The sequence below is a fragment of the Nematolebias whitei genome, chromosome 18 (assembly GCF_014905685.2).
Source record: "Nematolebias whitei isolate Nwh7 chromosome 18, NemWhi1, whole genome shotgun sequence".
Classification (NCBI taxonomy): domain Eukaryota; kingdom Metazoa; phylum Chordata; class Actinopteri; order Cyprinodontiformes; family Rivulidae; genus Nematolebias; species Nematolebias whitei.
In genome coordinates, this window is record NC_056515.1 from 35545491 (window position 1) to 35568473 (window position 22983).

Here is a 22983-nt window from a genome sequence, read left to right on the forward strand (position 1 = left end):
GAAGGACGAAACATCTCAGGAAAAAAGAAACCGTCCAGATGACCTGACTGAACATTGTTGAATGCTTGAAAAAGGGTCTTTTGTCTAGATGAAATAGATTAAGAAGAGTACTTACATATAGACAAACTGAGCTGGAGAGAGAAAATGGTTATACTGGCATTACCTTCATTTCACAAATTACTTAAATATTCCATATCAGCTTTGCTTGTAAAAAATACATTTAACACAATACTCAACCAAACAAATACCAATGGCCTGTCAGAGTACTAAAAAAATCCAATTTCTTCTTTTTTAAACAGATGAAGTCTTCATCTTTCATCATAGTCGCTCTTCGCTTCTTCATAATCACCTGTTTTTAGTCACAAATGTACACCACAGTTTTCAGTCGACGCCATGCTCCGAATCCCTTTTGACCATTTATCATTTTTAAGTCAGTATGTTCAAAACATTTTGCTTCCTTCTTGTATTTTTATACCACCGAGTGTTCATTGTTGTGGTGATGGTGTTGAAGTATGCCGCCAGTGCCCAGCACCGTATGGTTGATGGAAGACGCAGACCGGTCAGATCCGTCCGCCGCCGCCGTCCCGTTGATGTTTTCCTGCCGCTGGCAGCACAAGATCTGCCTGAAGGTGGCGCTCATCTCCTTGTCACGGTAGGAGTAGATGATGGGATTCATGGCCGAGTTGAACTCTGCGATGAGTAGAAAGAACTTCTCATAGGTGAGGACGGTGCAGTGGGAGCAGAAGACGTCGAGGAGTAGGATAACCAAGCCGGGTGTCCAACAGATGATAAACGCACCTGAAGATACACAAAACAAATGTAAGGCATCAAACAATATATATATATATATATAGGTCTACACAGTATATTAATTGTTAGATAAAGTTTAATAAATGTTTAATGCATTTTTTTTCTGTAACAGATGGACTTCAACAAAATCTTGATGCTGCAGTTTTACCACATGGTCACTACTGATAGATGACACGATAATTAAACTAAATTTGGATTTAGATATTTGAGCACCGTCTTAATGATTTTTAACTTGTTCCAGCTGGAAATGTAACGAATTTTCCGCCGTACACTTTGCACCGCCTTGTAAGTCACATCAGTCCAAATATGTCTCATAATGTGGGAAAAAACATAAATAAGTTGGTTCGCCGTATAAATCGCATCTATTATGCGTCACCGCTGACAACCTGGAAATGTGGGCAAGCCGATTGTGTCATTTATTACATGACACAATGGCACGCCATACTACTCGAGTGCCATCTAGCGGCTGAAAATGGTAGTGTTCAATATTTTCAATGTCAGATTGAATGAAAACGGTCATATCTCAGCCAAAAATTGGTTTATAAATGGGGGGGGGGGGGGGTTGCTTCAGTGTATAAGTTGCAGGGCACGTAAACTATGCAAAAAACTGAATTGTAGGCCAAAAAAGTATGGTATTGAGTTTTCTGGACATGGTACTAAGTATTGGTCAAACTCACAGTCTTGGCTTCTTTGGACATGAAATGAGCAAAATAAAAACTGTGGCGTCGGACAGAGCATATACTCTATAAACAATGACCACAATATTAATATTCAACATAATCATTTGTTCCACTCTGACCACAACTAGAACATTTCAAGCAAGTTCTAAAAATGTTAAGTCAGTTCCTCTGGAGGGATTCAAAAAATATCAAAATTAAAAACTTGTTGAAACATTTTGTCTTCTATCCAAAAGACAAAAAGCCATCAGGTCACTAACGACCAACTGTTAGGCTGATGATCCTCCTTTATCACGTGAACAGCTAGTTCCGGATGTCAACAACAAACTACTATGAGAAAGTGCTATTTATAAGACTGAGCTTATTGCAGCTCCTCAGACTGACAGTCTTTTGGATAAAAGACAAAAACAAATGTTTTAACATTTTAATTTTATTTTTTGAATCCGCCCAGAGGACCTGACATATTAGAATTTTCTACCTGGATTATTGAGCATTTCAAGAGTTGATTTTTAAATGTTTTGAATTCCTATTATAATACTGAACATTATGGGCTGTGTCTAGAGCGACACAAACACACCACTGAGAGTGTGTAACCAAATAAAACAAACATATCAACGTAATGACTACGCTTTCAAAGGACAGCATTGGCAATTTTAATTTCATAGCGGCAAAACATTCTGAATCATCTGTGATTTTATTTATTTTATTTATTTATTTTATTTGGCAAGTGGCTGCACAGTGATCTTTGGAGGTTGTAAAACTCAATAAATTCAACTGAATTTTGTTGTCATGAGCTATTTAAGTATTTAAAAGTAAGTAAAAAAAAAAAACTACTAAAACTGAAGAGACGTGGTCATGCTTTCTAGTTTCTGTGAAAAGATGTGCATTAGCTAACTGCAGAAGCTGGTCAAGACCAACATATAAGGAACTGTGGTGGTCCAGTATAGCACTGATGATGGCAAGAAGTCTTGAAGGAAAATAAGACTTTGTGTGGCAATTGGACTTAACTGACAAAAGCTGTCTTAACATCTTTAACAGATTTAAAATAACTCATTAAACACGAAGGTTTCATAATTTATAAATTGTGCAAGCAGGGCTGAGGCCGTGAAACTGAAACGACTGTCAGGCCTGTTATCTGTTTGTGCTTTTGCAGGCAGCAGCTGTAGCAAAGGCTTGACTTCACTTCCCAGCTATGCAAGTAGACCCTGCAGAATCTTCGGAGTTGGATGCATTTCTTAAAGTGTTCACAACCTCTGAGCTGACTCTAAATCAAATAAACTTGTTTAGCCTGAATTGGACAAGGCTCAGCAAATGAAAAACATGAAAAACAAGGGGGAAAAACAAATAAAATGAATAGAAACAAATTATCTCACTTGCATATGTCTTGTGGTGTGTGTGGATTATTATTATTATTATTATTTATTTGCCTTGATACTGCTAGAAAATGATCACATGGAGGGAAAAGGAGCCAGAGTAGTGGAAAATCACCGGAGGAAAGTAAATAAACATGGCTCTGACGCAGCCTTGGAAACTGTTGAAATGTATAAAACATGTACTTTAAGACTCTGTTCTAAAAAAATAGTATTGTTTTTAGCTTTTAAAGACCTTGAATGATTTGTGATAAGATTTAAGATGCAAAAATGTCAGTAAATATGTCGTTTTAGATGCAATGAACAGAACTGTTTGCTTGATAATCATTTAATCTAGAGGCTAATTTTGAAATAAATAATAATTATTATTATAACAGAAAACAGAATACGTGCAGCTTTAGCAAATAACTTTAGGCAATAATGAAAGAGTGTTAATAATCCAATATATGTTCATATATTTAAAGTGCCTGTGTACTCGATGATTGACAGAAAGCTGAGACATCAAACCACTACTTCCCTTTTTATGAAAGAAACAAACACTTGACATTTTTAAAAGTAGATTATTTCACAAGTTTAATGAAGTAGATACATTTTGTGTAAGTCAAAGTAAACTATTCGACAAAGATAGATTAGAATAAAATGTCTCAGTATCTCATCACGGTTTGCCTTCATGCTCTTCCTAATGACAGTAGGCTTTCGTTAGGAAGGGTAAGGGTAAAAAAAAAAGGGTTGTGGGAACAATATTACAGAAATATTAGAAATCAAGCTGAGCCAATGAAGCTTGCAGCCCTGGAAACATGTCCTCACGCAACACACACCCACACACACACACACACATGCAGAACTGAACGCAGACACATGTCCAGATGCAAACAAATGGAAAAAAACATTTGGTTGCGCACACTACAAAGACAGATGGGAAAACATTTGCAGGATGTTGAGAAATCACATAACTCTTGATTCCAGCTCAGATTACTCTACTTCACATTTAAAACTGCTATTCAATGTTAACATGACATTTATTAAAATGCTATTATTATTTAAAAAGCTTCTCTAATGGCTGAGGCCAATGATGCCTTTATATTAAGCAGGCTTGAATGTTGGATTCAATGTCATGACAATATAATTGGATTGCTATTGAATTTTGAATAATATGAACAAATAATCACTAAGAAAAATGTATTTGACCAAAGTGGCAAGCCCTAGCCACCAAAGGTAGTAATCTCACTTGTCTGTGACTGCTGGTGACTATTGATGGTGAACAACATTTGTCAGATGATCTCCAGTGCATCTTCATTTGCACGGGTTCTAAGCGCTCATGCTTGAGTTGTAAAGATGTGCAGCTTTGACTTCATTTAATAAAATATGACATTTTAGATTTGACAGTCCCGATTGTATTGACGTGACATTTTAGAAATATGATTTAATGGATATCATGACATCCATCCATTAGCTATACCTACTTCTTCATTTTCGGGTCACGGGGGTCACTGGTGCACATATCCAGCCATCACTGTGAGAGAGGCAGGGGACACCCTGGACAGGTCTCTAGTCCATCACAGGGACTCGAGGAGACAAACAACCATTCACTCTCTCACTCACACCTAGGACCAATTTAGAGTTACCGATCAGACTAGCATGCATGTTTTTGGTCTGTGCAGAAACCGGAGCACCCAGAGAAAACCCATGCATGTATGGAAAGAACATGCAAACTCCACCCAGGAAGGCCCCCCGGACCAGGATTTGAACCGGGGTGACCTGCTCGCTGAGAGGCAGCAGCGCCACCGTGCTGCCCAATATCATGGCATTTTGGCTAATTACCGGTAATAATGTTAGTAATTACTTTAAAGCTTCAGTTATTTAACAGAGACAAAATCTGAGGATTTATTTGCATAGCCATAACTACTAAAATACAGCACTCTTGAAAGAAAAAAGAAAAATCCACCAACATTTTGTCTTTTCAATGTGTTAGAAGACTCATACCGTTTAGTTTTTAGAACCTTAGCTATGGATATGAATAAATTACAAGGTCTATCTAGAAACTGGACTGGAATATGTAACCTTTTTTCATATCTTTTATGGTTAGGTCTAGGCATCAGAACTACTTTAGTGGCAGCTGTGGCTGAGTGGTTAGAGCAGTCGTCCTCCATTGCAAGAGTTGCAGGTTCGATTCCACCAGCAGTCACATGCTAATGTGTCCCTGGCAAGATGCCATCATTGCCTCTCATGTGTGTCCCATCGGTGTATGAATGTGATCTAAAGCACTGATTTGTGTCTACAGACTCAGATTAGCTTTGTAAAGATCTAGTAGAGTGCTGTATAAACGGGTAAATGAGGACACAGATTGTAGTTTAAAGCACTTTGAGTATCTTGATGAGATAGAAAGGCGATATCCATTTACTGGATGAGTCCAGGAAGTGAAATGTTCTCATCCAGTTAGGCTTTAAAATAAAATAAAAATATAGTTAACAATACAATGAAAACATATTTGGTCCAGTTATTAATCTGAGTCAAGTCCCACAAGCAGCACACTTCCATAGTGGAACAACCAGTTTGCTGGTGATAAGATGGTTTCCGGGGCCTGCCCTCTCCCCCGTCGACACATCTGAGGCAGCCATAGCCGAAATGGTTCAAAACATCAAACTCATGCCTGACTCATAATGTTTCATTTGAGATAGGACATATTTTTCCATTTAAATTATTATTTCTTTGATTTGTGATGCAAAACAAATTTGTACAGCACTTTGGTGTGCTTTGTCACTGTTTAAAGTGCTTTATAAATAAATTGGTATGGTATGGTAAAATACACACAATTGACTTTTTTTTAATTGAGATATAGATACTGGTACAATTAGTCATTTTTTTCCTGACAACACATTTTCTGTACAGAAATTGTCATCATGATAATGTGAGCGAGTTCTGGTCATGTGTCTTTTTTCTAATAGACATAAATTCCCTGAAATACAATAATTTCCCACAAGGGATGAATAAAGTGTCCATTTTTTCTCCATCACATTGAAGCAGTCTGATTGAGATTAAATATTGCTCAGCTTTTTTCACCAAGTTGTCTTCACCATTAACTCTCCTGTGTGGGAGTGCTTTATTGATCAGGCACTTAGCCAAAGAGTTTCTTGTTGTCACGTAGCAGAGGAAAAATGCTGTCTTTATGCATGTCTGAGTGTTATAACAAATTAATCTACAGTAGAGAAAGTTCTCTGTTTGCTTTGCAACATATCAAAATAAAAAAAAAAATAAAAAATGAAATTGCACTTTGGAATAATGGCTGCATTTCTCACACAGTAATATGCTTTTCTCATTTCAGAGCTATCCATTTTGCTATTACATACGTTTATGCACTACTCTAATTTCTCACATGTAATCTTGGTGGTTTAGGTTTCAGCTAATGGGACTCCTCCAAGGCTCCTAAAAACAAATAAAGACCCAGTCTTATATTACTGCTCTTGTGTGGCTTCTATTTCTTTCCATTAATTTACTTTTCTCTGCCCCCTTTCCCCCCCATCTGGTTTCCTGTCTCGCCACCACTTTGATCTCACTGCATGTCTTGTGAATTTTCCTCCTCTGCACATTTGACAGTTTTTATTTTATTTTATTTTCTTTTGTTCTTTTTTTGCACTTAACTTTTCGGCTTTGCTTGTCTCTCAGTCCTTTTTGCGTACGGCTCTTTTGTTATTTTCTTCGCCCACCGTTGTCTGTGGTTCCAAAAATGCATGCATACGTTTCTGACATTTCTGAGTGGCTTTCTGGTTGTCCACTGAAAGACGCCCCCCTCCATGTCCTCATTGCAACATTAGTGCTTCCACACACGTTGACGATGAGAGAAAAGTGCACGTTCAGTAGCTGAGTGTTTACAGTTACTGATGAAGAGGCTTGTGGTGAACACAGAGATGGATTCTAGTGGTGGTGTCACAGCGATGGTCCCAGATTTTGACCAGAGACGGCTCGTGAGCAAAAGCATAAATGGGGCAGACATTTATTTTTGAATCACTAACAATTAGCAATTTTCTCTGGTAAAACGTAGGATATACTGTATACAGTGGTATAGTCTACATTTTTTTAGTGGGTATACTGTGCTTAGAAACCAAAGTACACCGGTTAGTACAATGTAATCGTCAATTTATTTTGATTTTTAAGCATACTGAACATTTCCAAATTTCACTGATGCTTATACTTGAATAAATGAACAACAAACTTTGTACAACAGTTGACTTTGTATTAAAAAATATGTTATATAATTCATAAAACAGTGTCAAACCAATTAGCTGCAAACCGATAGATTGTTACGGAAGCGTTTAACTACCATTTAAAGTATCAATGACACATGTCTAATGAAATGTCATGTATCATTGGGCAATTTTAAGTGGGTATACTGAAATTCTTAAGCTTTTCTAGTGGTTATACTCTGTATGACCGAGTATCACGTAGACTACACCGCTGACTGTATGTATACATGAAGAAACGGACACGGATGCCTCCCACACCCACATCCAACCTCACCTGAAATGGGGATAACTTGACTGCTTCTTTGCCTGACTAAATTAATTAGCACAACGTGCAACTTTCTGACACATGAGCCAGGTGGTGGATTGACGAACACTCACACTCAAAATTGTTTGGATTAGTATATTTTTTTTTCACTTTTATAAAATAACTATATATATATATATATATATATATATATATATATATATATATATATACACAGTGAACACTCGCTATAACGCGGTTCATCTTTCACGGTCTCGCCGTTTCACGGATTTGCATCGTAAATTGTGTTCTGCATTCTGATTGGCTGAACAGTCTCTCCAGTACAGTAGTTATTTGTAAAAAACGTTATACAGTACTTTTATTTGTTAAACAAATGCTTGGGCCTGTAAAAAGGTTTTGTTCTTTGGTTTGAATGTATTATGGAGTATTTCATTGTATAATAATTGTAAAAAAAAAATAAAGGTTACTACTTCACGGATTTCGCCTATCACGGGTTCTTTCGGAACGTAACCCCAGTGAAAAACGAGGGTTCACTGTGTATATACATACATACAGTAAAAGTAAGAACATGATGTTAGAATACATGAATCTTCACCGATTCAAGTAAATGGTTCAACCAGGGATTAAATCCACTCCTGAGTAGAAGACGAATGACTTAACTATAAAACTATCGCAGCCCCCCACCCCCCCAAAAAAATGTTGGCAAAAATGTATTGATTTTTGTTTGTCGTCCTCAATTTTCTGTTCTGGTCCCCTCTGCTCCAAATGGATTTAAACAAAATGTATCCACAACACAGAAGGTTTTGCTGCAGCTATATCTGCATTTGATCTGACGTCAGGTCAAGCATTAGTGGAGTTCACCTGCTAATGTGCGCATTATATACAGCCAAACCAAACTTAATAAAATAAGAGATGATTTGGTAACTATAGCAGCTGCCTAACTCAGAGCTAATTAGTAAAACTGCAGGTCTTGAGGTCACTGGTGTAGAGTGAGGTAAAGAAAGCCAAAAATGAAGACATGTACACAGCAGCCGAAGAGGTGTTTATCATGGTTGTTTACATCACACAAAGTGCTAAAGCTAACAAAGCGCTGATAGAGCTCCATTACAGCATCAGCTCACTTCAAAATAAGCACTTTTGACATGGTGACTGGGGATTTTAACTTTTAAAACCTGACAGATACCTTGACAAAGTTTTACCAGCATGCCACCATTCCAAGTAGAGGGAATAACTTGCTGTGCACACAAACAAAGAAGATGCATTAAGAGCCATCCTTCACCAACACCTGGGCATTTCCTCAGCATTTTTATCATGCTGGTCCCTGTATGTTGCACCTCGCTGAGATGCTACAGATCAGCACAGAAGATCATCACGTGAGGACAACTGATGCTGACGCTCTGTACTACGAGACTCCTTTCAGTGTGCAGACACCAGACTGTGAGGACGCATGTTGTTTCTTCCCTCCCCATCACCGTCATCATTTTTTTTTTTTTGTATTCTGCTTTTATTGTTATTTATTCTTTTTCATTTTTCTTTTACTTTTAACTTATGTTACTGGTTTAAACTGAGACCCAAGAATCAAAAAATAAATACATTCCATCTCGTTCGTTATGTAAATGACAATGACATTTCCTTAAATCCTTAAATCCTTGATCTTTAGTTTTCAAACCTTTAAGTTTTTCACTTTTTTTGGTAATAAACGCAATGCACAGAGTTGCTGTAATGATCTGTTAGGCATTTAAAAAAACGAGTACTCATTATTCTGACAAATTTTTAAAGCTGATTTAAAATGAAAATTCAGTTGTCCTGTTTATGGACTAAACTACATTACTACTTTGCTGTTGTTGTGTTTCCTGTCTGTTCTTACTGTTTCTTTTCTGGTTTAATGAGTCTCAGTGACGTCAGGCCTGTTTGCCATTAGCGTTCTTACAACAAAATAACCCCACCAGCAAAAAACTTCCAAATGCCATGTGTCTGCATATTAAATCTGATCTATACTATATATAATATAAGCATTTCAACTAAATTAGACAATTTTGAATAATAAATCAGTCATTGGTTTATTATGTGAATGTTGATTCAACATTTACATTGTTGTTTTTCTGTACATTTTTTGATCTGCAACTCCCTCAGCATACTTTCAGTCATTCAGGTCTCAAAATGTTAAGCTTGTTCATATCAAGACAAAGACATAAAAACTCATGCATCTTGATTTCATCCCTTTGCTTTTGCTTTTTTATTTGGTTGCTTTATCTTTATGTAGCCGTCTGATGGTTAAGCTTTATATCCGAAAAACAACTAGAAAGTAAAGGATATCATGAGTGAACAGGCTGTGCTGTAGTGATGTGCTATGGGGATGGAAGAAGTACTTGCTTTTGTGGCATATTCCATGAAAACCTGAATTGAAGGTCCTAAATCTCCACAATTCTAAATTTCATATTTTAAACGTGCCTTAAGAAATGTTACATTAACTATGATTTTCTTGTATGTATTGGTCATGGGCTGCAAACATTCAATAAATGTAGATGTACAAAGGAAAAAATTCCCCTGAATGAACAACTGATGCTGCTGAAACATGATCCACATGGACAAACGCTGCCATTGTGAGAGTTTAGAAAAGCTGCATTATGCAATCATGATGACAAGATATGTTGGCAAACACACACACACACACACACACACACACACACTGAATGACACAGAAAACAGGTGACGTCGTGATCAACATCCTGGCCATCTTAAATTGCTCATGTGGATTGCAGCATGGGATTATGGGTAGCTCTGATTGGTTTTGATCTCAATATGCCAGAAACTGCAGATGCACTGCAGCAGCAAAAATACACACATTGTATATTTTTGAGAAGAACATCTGAAGTATTTATTACTTTTTGTCTTCCTTTGAAAATCAAAGCATGGATAGTTCTAAGGTTCTAGGGTAAACACGTGTTAGTAACACGCAGAGATGTTGAAACACATGCAAGCCAGTGGTATGCCATCTGGTTGCATGTGTTTAGTGATGGTATGGCTTGGCACTCCACACTGTCTGACCATTTGACTTCATACCGCTCCAGCTTTAAGAGAATCAGATTATTCACAGAAAGCCTGGACACGAGCCCAAACTGACAGCGGACTACAAAATGAGCTCATTGAAAATTATTCAAGAGACTGTCTGTTTAGGTCACTCAGACATTTTTTTTATTTTTTTTATTTACTTCTTTCTGAATAGACCAAGTGTCCCAAAAGCTAGCAATGTCCTTCTTGACTTGATATGTAGGTTTTACCTCTTGAAAAATACGTTTTAACTGGTTTTGTTAAATTTGTGGACTGAAACTTCTCTTCCTTTTAAAAAGACAACATGACTATTAGAAGTAGTGAACAATCTGGTGGTCAAACATCTGGTGGTGACTAAGCCTGTCATGATAACAAATTTTGCTGGGCGATTAATTGTCTCAGAAATTATTGCGATAAACGATAATATTGTTTGAAATCTGATAATTAGTAATTATTGTCAAATTTACAAAGAAATGTTGGTATATTTGTGTGTGGTACCTTTTGTAACCACCAGATGGCAGTCTAAGAGTGTTTGAACTGAAGGATGGATAGTGAGGGAGCGAGCGGCGTGTCTCAAAGAAAAATGGGAGGGAGGCCCCTTGACGTGACACGGGCTGTCTCTCATTTCTATTTTTCGGTTCTCAAAATGGTGGACGCTTGATGTGGTTTGAGCTTTTTAGCATAGCATTTGTCACACAAAGCTTTTAATTAAAAAAAAAAATCAGTAAACAAGTTCTCAGCTTCTTTTTGCAGAGAAAAACAACTTTTTAGATGAAGGCACAAGCTTTGACAAGACTGAGGTTTTTTTCCCCGAGGTCGGCCTGTTAGCTTAGCTCGTAGCTTAGCTTCTCAACTTAGTTGCTTTTAACGATCCTAGAACGCGATTCTGAATGGTTAGAACAGATTTTAAAGAGAAAGGGAGGGGTCAGTGAAGAGCACCGGAGTTGAGCTCTTTGTCTTTTGCTATCCAGTGTCCAGTAGAAAGAGAGAGACACGAATAAATGATAAAGCTGATAAATGACAATAAGGTAGATAATTTCAATTTATCATGTAATTAATTGATTTATTGATTATCGCGACAGGCCTAGTGGTGACATCATGAGTGCCACAGTATGGCCGCACTGACAGGAGCTCCACTTTGACTCAGTCTTTTTTTGTTCCTGTTCTTTTTCTAACTTTTTTGTGCCTACCCTGCACACCCATGCTACGAATATGACCGCAACACACTTTTGGAGTTTTCTGTGTCACTGTCTTGCTGTCATGCCATCCTGCCATCCTGCCATCATGCCTTTGTGGTTCAGTTCCTGCCCCCATCCAGTTTCAGACTCCAGCCTGTCATGGCGGCTGTCTCCATGATCCTCCACCTGCCTGCACGGACCAAACTCTATGGACCTATTCGACTCTGCGGGGAAAATCTTGGATGTTCTCTGTCTGTCGAACCCTGTTCTGTAGGGCAGTCTGGGATGGCAGCTGCTGCGGTCATTATTACCACCAAGCTGCTAATGAGACCTGCTAACAAGACCTGCTAATGCTGCTAACAAGATCCTCCATCTGCCTGCACGAACCAAACTCTACTGACCCGTTCAGTTCCACGGGGAAAACCTTGGATGTTCTCTGTCTGCCGGACCCAGTTCTGGAGGGTAGTTGCTGCGGTCATTATTACCATCAAGCTACAGATGGGACCTGCTAATAAGACCTGCTAATGATGCTAATAAGACCACGCTGCTAATAGAATAGAGCCATGCTGCTGAAAGAACCTCACTGCTAACAAACCACATAGTAGATGTATTTCTTTTTCACTTTTGGCACCTTGTCTATTGTATTTTTGCTGCATGCTTTGGTATTTCTTGTTGTGGGTCCTTTTTTTTTTGTGGTGAGTCAAGATGGTTCTTCTCATCCTCAGCATTTCATTGCATTGTTGACCTTGTGTTGATTTTTGCATATGACAAATCAACCAAACCCAAAACCAATGAAAGTGGTTCACAAGTAGCCATCTTCATGAAAAGTTAGAGTTTTTCAACTCATATCAACTTGCTACATTCCACCACAAAATTATGTCATACAAGTGTGGAGCCTATATAATAAATTTATTTCTGATCAAGTTGGACCTCCTTGACTGATAACTCTAGAAACTACATGGAAAACAGGAAGAAAAAAACAACAAGTATATGTGTTTCACTATCTCCAGATGTGCATCTTTTATATAAACAAAACCAAAGAAAATCTCAAGTGTGGTTTTGTTTTTTCCATCAGTTTTATGTGAAGGAAGTCCAACTTGTGTCCTGCTGCTTTTTTTCAGGCTTGGAGGGTTATGTGATTGTGGGAGACTATGCATCTACACACTCTTTCTGCCCATGTTTGTGCACGTTTAAGTAATCAACATTGTTTTTTCCCAGTTTCCCAGTAATAATGAGTGAAGAAAGGACAACAGCCAGCAGGGGACCTATTATTATCATTTGGCCACATGATGGAAGAATCTAAATAAGAAATGTAATCATTTCCCTGAGAAGCACATAAGTTGAACCAGGAATCGAATGAAAATATTGTATTAGTGATTGGATAGCTTATAAATCATGTGTGCCAGTTAAATAAGAATAAAAAATGAAAATCAAATGAATAAAAGTTGTAACTCTATTCTGGTTTGGACTGAGATGAAAGGGGGGCACGGGTGGGAGGTGGGGGGTTGTTGTGATAGAAAGGGAGGGACGTTGTATTCAGTATCCTCTTTAGTAATTCAAAATTACTTCACTCAAAAACAGAGAATTCCAGACTGAACAAAAACACAGCACACCCTTGCTCAAAAGACTGAGTACATTATTAGGTTTAGTGAAAAGAAACAATGGGATTTTCCAAGAAACTTAAAAAAAAAAAAAAAAGAATGGTTTTAGTTCACAGTTAAAATTCCCCTGTACCAATGACTGTTTCTGAAAACTGAACACTTTTAAAGTGTGCGTTGCCAAAAAATTAAATAAACTATTATAGTCTTAAAGTGATTTTGGTTTCACTCTACACCAGGGCCACATTTACTGAAAGTCAAGCGCTCAGGTGCCGGACATCAGCAGATATTGGCATTACGTATGTTTGTTTTATGGTTTAAAATCTAGTTTTATTTGAAAATGAACTAGATGTGTTATTTCTAACCTGAACCTGGAGCCGGCTCAACCTGGATTAGGGCCGGGCTTGGCCATAATAACGTGCCGGCTGGGTAGGTGTCTGGCTTTTGATTGAGTCAGCGGATGCAAATGGCTGACGATCCAATTATATGGCAACATGGCTTGCCTTATACCACTAGCCTCACAGGGCCATTTGACCACGCGCTGACCGGCCTTGAAAGAGGTAAAAAGTTCAGTTAAGCTTCAGATGGACTACTGCCAGCAACCCATCAGCCCAAATGGACGTTCATTCAGCCGCTGTACTCAGCAGACGTGCACGGCCGATGACCCAAACAGGTGAGATTACAAAATATTCAACATGTCAGAACTGAATAATGCAGAATGCAGGCAGAAGCAACTTCGATCTTCTGCCCCCTTTACTCAGTCGCATGCTTCGCCAACTTTTAATAACTATATAAGCAGTCAAAGCTTAATTTAAAATGGCAGGGTTTTTTTTCGGGTTCGGACCTGTAATTACTGTTATCTCGTCGGGTCGGGTGGGGTTAAAAAAACGATGGCTTTGGGCTGGGGCCAGGTCAGATTTTTTTGGGCCCTAATGCAACTCTGAAATGAACCCATTGGTAAGCAGAACTGAGCTCACCTGTGGGCTGGATTTGGCCCCTGGGCCGCCAGTTGAATAGCCCTGCTCTACACCTTATTTTTAGGTGAATGTGCTCTGCGAATTTGCTAACCAACCTAACTCCACGCAAAACACTCCCAGAAAGCTGTAATTTAACCCGTCTGCAAAGTTCTTACCGGTTTGCTAACAGAGTGGCACTCTATTCACTTTTTGTTCCTTTTTTTAGTGCCATATCAACTTTTTGTTCCCAAATCATAAATCATTTGGAACATATTGCATATTTAATTGATTTTTTTTATTTATTTTTATGATTCCAGCAAATATTGCAGAATAATTTTTGAAGGACTGACATAAAATGCATCAGCAATTGCAATGATCCCATGCATGTTCATGTTTTTATTCAACCATTATGTATTGATGAAAGCTTGTTGAACAATTTATTTGTATTTGTAATAATCCATCCATTCATTATATTTTACCCGCTTCTTCCTTTTTGTGTCATGGGGGTCACTGGTGCCCATATCCAGCCATCACTGTGTGACAGGTCTCCAGTCCATCACAGGGCCACATAGAGACAAGTCCCGTTTAAAAACTCCCTACTATTCGGTGGCTTTCAACACCAGACGATCTGTGTTTTGAACCTGTATGCTCCACACTGGTTGGTCGTCATTATCTGCATCGTTTTTATGTCTATATTCTGATTTACTTCATTTTGTATTTTGCTTTGTTTGTTACCTGTTGTTCTGTCTGTACAGCTCTTTGGTTGGCCTTGTCGCTGTTTTAAGTGCTCTATAAATAAAATGGTATGGTATGGTAAGACAAACAACCATTTGCTCTCTCACTCACACCTAGGGACAATTTAGAGTTACCAATCAGCCCTGTTTGCATGTTTTTGGTCTGTGGGAGGAAACCGGAGTACCCATATAAAACCCATGCATGCACAGAGAGAACAACATTACTTTGCAGTTGGTGTACAGGTCACTGGTTGAAAGTGTTGTTTCATTTAATGGTATGGGAACCTCCAAGCCAGAGACAGGAACAAATTGTCCCGGGTGGTCAAACAAGGTAGTAAAGTCATTGGTCATCAACAAATGACACTTACAGACCTGTGCAGTCAGGTTCTGGACAAAAAGGCAATACAGGTTTACAATATCCCAACTCATCCACTGCAACCATTATTCAGGTTGGTATCATCTGGCAGAAGACTGCTGGTTCCTTTAGCAAAGAAAAATGGGTACAAACAGTCATTTGTTCCCTCTGCAGTGAATGTACTTAACAAGGTCCTATTTAAACGCAGCCTCACATAACAAACCACTGTCTGCTGGGATGTTTCTATATTTTAATATTTCAATGTATTGTGTATTTTAGAATGGTTTTAACTGGATGTTTTTAATTGATTTAGCAAAGCTTGATTTTAAAGTTTTTTTTTTTTCACGTTTTTATCTTGTGTTGTTTTATAAGCCAGATGTCAAAGACAAATCTCCATTTCATTGAATGTTATGGACAATAAAGTTTAACTGATTGATTGATTGATTATGCAAACTCCACCCACAAAGGTCCCAGGCCAGAATTTGAACCAGCGACCATCTCTCTGAAAGGCAACTGCTCTACCAACTGAGCCACCGTGCCGCCCGTTGTAATAATCTACAGAGAAATAAATAGTAACAACTTACTGACTTGCCATAATGGGAAAACAAACACTTTCAAGCCCAGAAGAAAAAAAAAATCATTCAAATTCTTAGTAGTTTATCCATTTACCTGTCTAAATAAAGGTTGAATGAATTTAACGTAGCACACACCCCACTACCACAAAGAAACAAGAACGAGCCATCAAGCAGTACCAAGAACCCTTCCGCTTAGGTTAGGCAAGGAGAAACAATAAAACGTCTCTAAGCAACAGAGAAAACACAATGTCCACTTTTCTACATACTGTGGAAAAGTGAGAACATCTTGGTGCTCTCTGCTGTGGATTAGGACCAGAGTAAAAACAACATATGCACCAGGATGCGATAACACAGCACGTAAGAGACAAATCACATGGAATGTTTTGTCTAGGACCAACACATCCTGCTTCCAGGCACTCAGAAGAACTTTTCCCACAATTCCTGCTCTAACTTTATAGCGAATGAGCCACTCTTCTTCTATTCTGTGTCAGGGGAAAAAAAAGCAAGAAGACATAAAATAAAATGATTAAAAATAACTTTTTGCCAGTGCAAACTATTGTTATGAATTGGTGTTTATTAAAACATTTTATGAATGGGTTTAAAAGACAAACTGCCTGTGCTGACTTACAGTATAATTTACAGAAGGACAGTGAAAAATGGCATCACTGTGTGTGACACTTGCAGTCGTACTAAGCAGACACTGTGCTTGGTCCGAATGCAGAGGCTCAACACATTCTTTGTTCCTGTATAACCAGTGACTCAGTTTTTGCACTCTGATAAATGAAGTTTGAACGTCTTGGTAGACAATATTGAAAGTGGTGTTGAAGTAGTAAATCAAATGCTGGAGAGAAATAATAGCTGGGTAGATAGATGTGGCTTATTATCAATCAGTAAGTGTTTGCAATTTGGAGAAACAATACAACGTAAAACGCCTTGAAAAAAGTCAGATAAACAAATTAATCTACAATATTCAGCAACTAAATCTAGCAACTAAAGTGCATCCAGAAACTGATTCAAGAGATGCAACATTCATTTCCAATAATAATATTTGCATGTTTTATGATGTGGAAGAAAAATGGCTCTTTGGTTCATCAGTTGACTCAGATATCTATTTAGGTTGATATTAGGTAAATTCAGAGACCACAGCATATAGTTTGCATTTAATTTATACTGAAACCCTGAACAGATACCCTTCCCCACCCTTCATTCCCAATGCCTTATGAATATGATTTGCTATTTAAGATAAGCACATATCTTTATCCAGTTGTGGTAACATGGAATTATTATTTAGTGACCTTTTCCTTGCAAGAGACACATGGGCTCAAAGCAATAAAATAGACAGAAAGACAGTCAAATAGATATATACTGTACATAGACAGAGGGCATAACATTGTTGACAAATCATTCTTACCCAACACAATGGCCACGGTTTTCAGCAGTGACATCATTGTATCTCTGTTGCGTCTTTGTCCAGAGCTGTGCCGCGACATCCTCATGGTTCTCTGTCGTACATAGACAAAAATGTGGGCATACAGTGTTACCATGACCACAAAAGTCACCAGGTTAAACACTGCCCAGAAGACCAGGTAGGAGTTGCTATAAAGAGGAGCCATGTTGGAACAGGTTTTAAGGCTACAGATACAGTTCCACCCCAAGCTGGGGATTGCCCCCATCACAATGGACATAGTCCAGATTATGACAATCACCACCACCACACGTCGGTTGCTCATACGTGTGTGAAGCTGCATTCGAAAGACAGTGATGTGCCGCTCGATAGCAATGGCCAGTAGGTTGGCCACAGACGCTGTTAGACTTGTATCAATCAAGCCTTGGCGCAGCAACCATGTTGAAACGGTCAGATGCTTTGTGTTTGGTCCTGTGTTAAACATCAAGTAGAAGTATGCCAATCCAGCAAAGAAGTCAGCAGCTGCAAGGTTGGCCATCAGGTAGTAAATAGGGAAGTGAAATCTCCTGTTGACATAGATGGCGACCATTACCAGGAGGTTGGCAAGCATGATGAAGATGCACACAGTAATGCCTAGGCCCATTACAAGCCGGCTGACAGTATTCCAGTCACTAGCGAGGGGTTTATCACTGCGGTTGTAGAAGAAGGCGATGGTTTCATTGTAGTAGCACTGCTCCTCATCCATGGTGGTAGTACTTACTGAAATTAAAAAAAAAAGAAATACTTTAGGGACTTATTGACATTTGATTGAAGTGGTTGAGGATGTATAAATATCATGCAGGAACATGAAACACTAAGCATTATTAAGTACCAATACTATATTTCACATTTTCACTTTTATATACATCCATTCATCCGTACATCCATTATCTTTACCCGCTTCTTCCTTTTTGGGTCACCGGGGTCACTGTTGACCATGAAGCAGGGGACACCCTGTACAGATCGCAAGTCCATCAGGGACGCCTAGACACAATCCATTCACTCTATCACTTACACCTGGGAACAATTTAGTTACCAATCAGCCTAACATGCATGTTTTGGTCTTTGGGAGGAAACCGGAGTACCTGCAAACCCAAGCATGCACAGAGAGAACATGCAAACTCCACCCAGAAAGGTCCCGGGCCGGGATTTGAACAGGCGACCCTCTCACTGAGAAGCAACCGCCCTATCAACTGAACCACCATGCTGGCCTGTAAAGGAAATCCTATTATTTTAATCAAGTTAGTAATATTTACCATTTTAAAAGTCTTATTTAATCTAGTCCAGTTGTGACAAAAACCTTTGATGAAATGCTCATTTATGCAGCTTGTTCAAAGAATTTAGACTCAATAGAAATCCCAAAGCGAAGCAATGGTTATAGCAGCTGAAAACTGTTGAGGTTTACTTGAGACTTGTTTGCATATTAGAAACTATTATGCACTGAGGCTAAAACCTAATATGCGTTTATTTATCTCTAGTCGAGAATGGGTTCATATCGTTTTATGTAAATTTTGGATTCCTTCTTCCATAACGTTTCGAGGAAACAGTGCTTTAAGAAGCAAATGCTTTTAAGTGGCATAAAAACTGTTTGTTTGCTAGATATTTGTGTTTGCATGTAGTACACTGACTGCTTCACAAAAAAATTAAAAAATCATAAAGTCATGAGTTGGATTTTTAGAGTTAAGAGCTGTGTTTCTTTCATCAAATACTTTTAATGTCTGCGGTTTTAAATCACTTCTCAGAATCCAAAGAAAAGTCAATATATTGAGCAGTAATATGATGCTTAGAGTGAACTCACTTGTGCACACAGACGGTGCTCTCATGAGCATGTGTGTATGTATAATAAGCTCCAGTCAGAGGCTGGCCAGTCTCTCTCATACACCCCAAACCGGAAACTGGACCTGAGGGCTGGTGTGGAGTCTGTTTGTATATGTTTGTTTGTGTGTAAGTGAGACAAAGACTATAGGGGGGAAAGGGAAGGAACTGGGGACAATTGAGACAACAAGGAATAAAGGAAGTAGAAGGTTTGGGTCAAACTTCTAATAGTTCCTTTGATTCACATTTTTACTGATCCACATTGAAAGAGGCTGTATTTTGCTCTGTGGAAATAAAACAAACATGCAAAACTGAGCTGCAAGCATCAAGAATGACCACTCTTCTTATGCTGAAGTTTAAGGTAAAAAAAAAAGAAAAAGTGTCACCTTCTCAATTCTTTAAAAAAAATACACTTGACCAAATAGACAGAATGTTGAATTTTTATAAGTAGAACGTAATGCTGCATGAACTGTACAGTTGACTCCCCCAACGTCCCTCTAAATGCTTGCATTGCTGATTCAACATGAGTGTGGGCTGCACCACAAAGAAAGTCCTAATAAATCAACTCCGCAGGTTTTCAAATTCTGTTTATGTCTTCAGTTTCCTGCGGGTGGCTGATAAGAAACATCTGCAGCCACATTTGCTTGGGATGGCAATAAAAAAAAAAGTCATTTAATTCAAACAGCATTTTCCGACGATGAACTGGATTATTGCTAACAGCAGACAGACTCACACAGGGTGGAAATAACGGCTTAATACCTAGGGTTTAAGTTTGGCAAGCATGCTGGAAAAAAAAAATCATCAAGCAAATTATTGACAACCAATTATTTTCAGTCATTGTTTTTCTAGCCATAGGTTTGTATAATCAGGATAGATTTTTATTTTAAATTTCAAACAGATTTTTCACCATTATTAAAAAAAATATTGGTTTTCTTACAGTCAAGAATCACTGAAACTGCTCTCTATGGTCATTTCTCATAATATGGATTAAAAATGAAAAGATTCCTTTCTCTTGATACCACTAGTAAAGATTAGGAAGATATTCCACAGACCTTCAAACAAAAAGGTCGTATTTGCTCACTTCTCTTACTCAGGTTATATATTTTTGTTGATAACATATTAAGCAATATTATTCTGTATGAATTAATTTTATACAGAATTAGTTCAATGATTGGCTAACAAGCTTGAGCTTTTATCAGAATGACTATATATATATATATATATATATATATATATATATATATATATATATGTTGTATATATATATGAACTATCTATTTTTTTTAATTATTGGGGACTGCCTATGGCAGCCACCTATTATTATCCACCTGACAAGAGTTTCTTAACTTGATATCTTACTCTCATGTCAACTTTAATGCGGCCCAAACCGCGACGTGTACCCCCACTAATTTTATATCAAAGCAACTGACTCAGCATTGTGCTTTTATTGGTGTTTAGAGTTACCATGGCAACATAATTTGCAAACAAAGACGCCATTTTTATTAATAATTTTTCATGGATCTGGTTGCAAATCAACTATCCAAGATGGCCACCTCAGCTGAAAAGTAAAAATACTGTAAATCAGCCATTTTCAGATTAAGCTGAACTTTGATGTAGTAGTAGCTGCAACCAGTGTCCAATACAAAAATGAATTAATAATACTGTAATTTCTGGACTATTGAGTGCACCCAAATTTAAGCCACACCCATTACATAAAAAAAATAATAATAATTTTGTAGGTTGCACTTGTGTATAAGCCACAGGTGTCCATGTTGTAACGTGAGACATTTACTCAGAAAGATTTTTTTTTTTAACTTTTGATTAAATATGTACTTATAACATACACAAATATGTACAGTAAATGTTTTTTGTTTGTTTGTTTGTTTTCTGAACAGTGCCGGTACCAAGGCTGGTTAAAAAAAAAATACAGTAGCCTACCAGCAAGTCATTGATTGCTATCGTCATCTTCCTCATGCAGAAGATTAAAAAAAAAAAAAAAAAAAAAAAAAACTGTTGTCAGCATCCACTGGCAGACTGGAGCAGAAGTTACTTCTTCTTTGCATGCTGTCAGTTTTGGTAAACAATTTCTCGCCACCAGTCTTCCAAGCCTCCCACCGAACTTAGAGTGTCACTTTAATACACGATTCACACCGATACCGAGTGGCTGTGAATACTTTGTTGTGCAGTTCCCCCTCCTCATTCTCTCCTCCACTCCTCGTTTCATTGGTCCTCTGTGACCTGTTTGGTAATTTCAATGGTCAGATTTTTTTTAACCTTTATTTATACAGGTAGTCATTGGGTCACGAGGACCCACCCCCCCAGGAGAGACGTGTATTGGACAGCTATGTGAGCGCCAGGGTGTGATGAGGCTAAATGTTTTGGTGGCATGAAGCTCGTTAGCTCATCAAAAAAAAAAAAACAACAACTATAAATTAGCCACACCGTTGTGTAAGCCGTAGGGTTCAAAGCCTGTGAAAAAAGTAGCGGCTTATAGTCGGGAAATTACGGTATTCATCCATTCAACCTTTATTTAAACAGGCTAGTCCAATCGAGCCACGAGGACTCATTTACAAGAGAGCCCTGGTAATTCAAGATGGCCACCAAAGCTAAATTTAAATGGCTTTAACTCAGCTTTTTTCCACATAGAGCTGAAATTTGATGTGGTTATAGCTGAGTACCTTCTCTATCACATACCTCCAAATAAAAAAAATCCAAAATGGTTACCATAGCTTAAAAATAAAACATGACTTAAAACTCATTGATATTTGGCAATTTTGAGCTGAAATTTGGTGTGGTGGTAGCAGAGAGCGAACCCGAACACAGTACTGTCAAATCATAATTTTAAAATGGTCACCATGGGGCAGTCGCCGTCAAAGTTTCTCCAGGAACTTTCTTATTTTGTCTGTGGTGACATCTTTTAAATAAAAATATTGAGCGTTTTGCAAACCTGCAAGTAACTGTGATGTTTTTAATCAGTCCTCACATCCAGATAATACAGTAACTAAGCAATCTGAGTTAGTGCAGGGAGCAGCTGAAAGATAGCAAGACCACTAATGAGCTATAAATCAGAAGTGACAAACTGATGGAGCCTCTGTGACAACTACCAGAACAGATGAAAGCTAATCTATTCTGCTTGTCTTGTGTGGTTTGTGGCCATTAAACGTCTAGAGGGAGCAGCCAACGGGGCATTAGAAGCCGGAGGCAAGTCATCAGTACTAGAAAGTGGAGGAAGTGTCAGTAGCCCCTCAGTTCACATTCCCGACACTTTCATCAGAGCTGTGGAGCCTGCAGATCATGTCAGTGTGTGCGCGAGTGTGCGTTTGCGTGCAACAGCTGGGAACCAAGTTTTATAAAGAGAAAGATTGTGCAAGAAAGAGGACACAGCATGAGAAGAATTCAGTTGTGCTCTTGCATGAGAGCGTTTACGTGTATGAAAATAAAATGAACAATTCTTAGAAAAAAAACATCTTAAATGGGTTGAAGGGCACGAGGAACTATTTTTGTAGAATCAAGAACTAGGTAAAATATGTAGAAATGCGGTCAGCTCTGGTGCGGACAGAGGGTAACTGTTTTGTGTGACTTACGGGCTATGAAAAGGACCACCCTGGAATCCATTTGTGTGAGGTCATTCCTCAAGTAACAACAGTAAGACTGCATCAGTGTGTCAGATGCCTGACTCAGACACATACCAGTCATCTTCTCTTTGCAAACTTTTACTCTCACACACACTCAAAGGGATGTGAAAGATGTGGCAACCCCAGAACAAGGGAGGAGCCGAAAGAAAAAACATTTCATAGTATAAACTGATTGTTTTTTTAATCACATGTATGATTTTAATGTAACTCACATTGTGTAATGATGTTAAAGGCAATGTGATAACTATCTATAGAACCAGTACACCGATGTTCCCTGTT

At 38.2% G+C, this 22983-nt stretch overlaps 1 protein-coding gene across 1 annotated transcript in view; it reads right to left on the bottom strand.

Annotated features, from left to right (window-relative positions):
- Positions 1–284: 284 nt before the first annotated feature.
- The window catches only part of lpar1 (lysophosphatidic acid receptor 1), a 36247-nt gene continuing 13548 nt past the window's right edge, over positions 285–22983 (bottom strand). Inside the window, exons 2-3 of the mRNA XM_037692498.1 lie at positions 17222–17974; positions 285–798 (exon numbers count right to left, since the gene is read on the bottom strand). Of these exons, the coding sequence (XP_037548426.1) occupies positions 470–798; positions 17222–17960 (1068 nt within the window). The 5' untranslated portion in view covers positions 17961–17974 and the 3' untranslated portion in view covers positions 285–469. The remainder of the gene's footprint in view (positions 799–17221; positions 17975–22983) is intronic.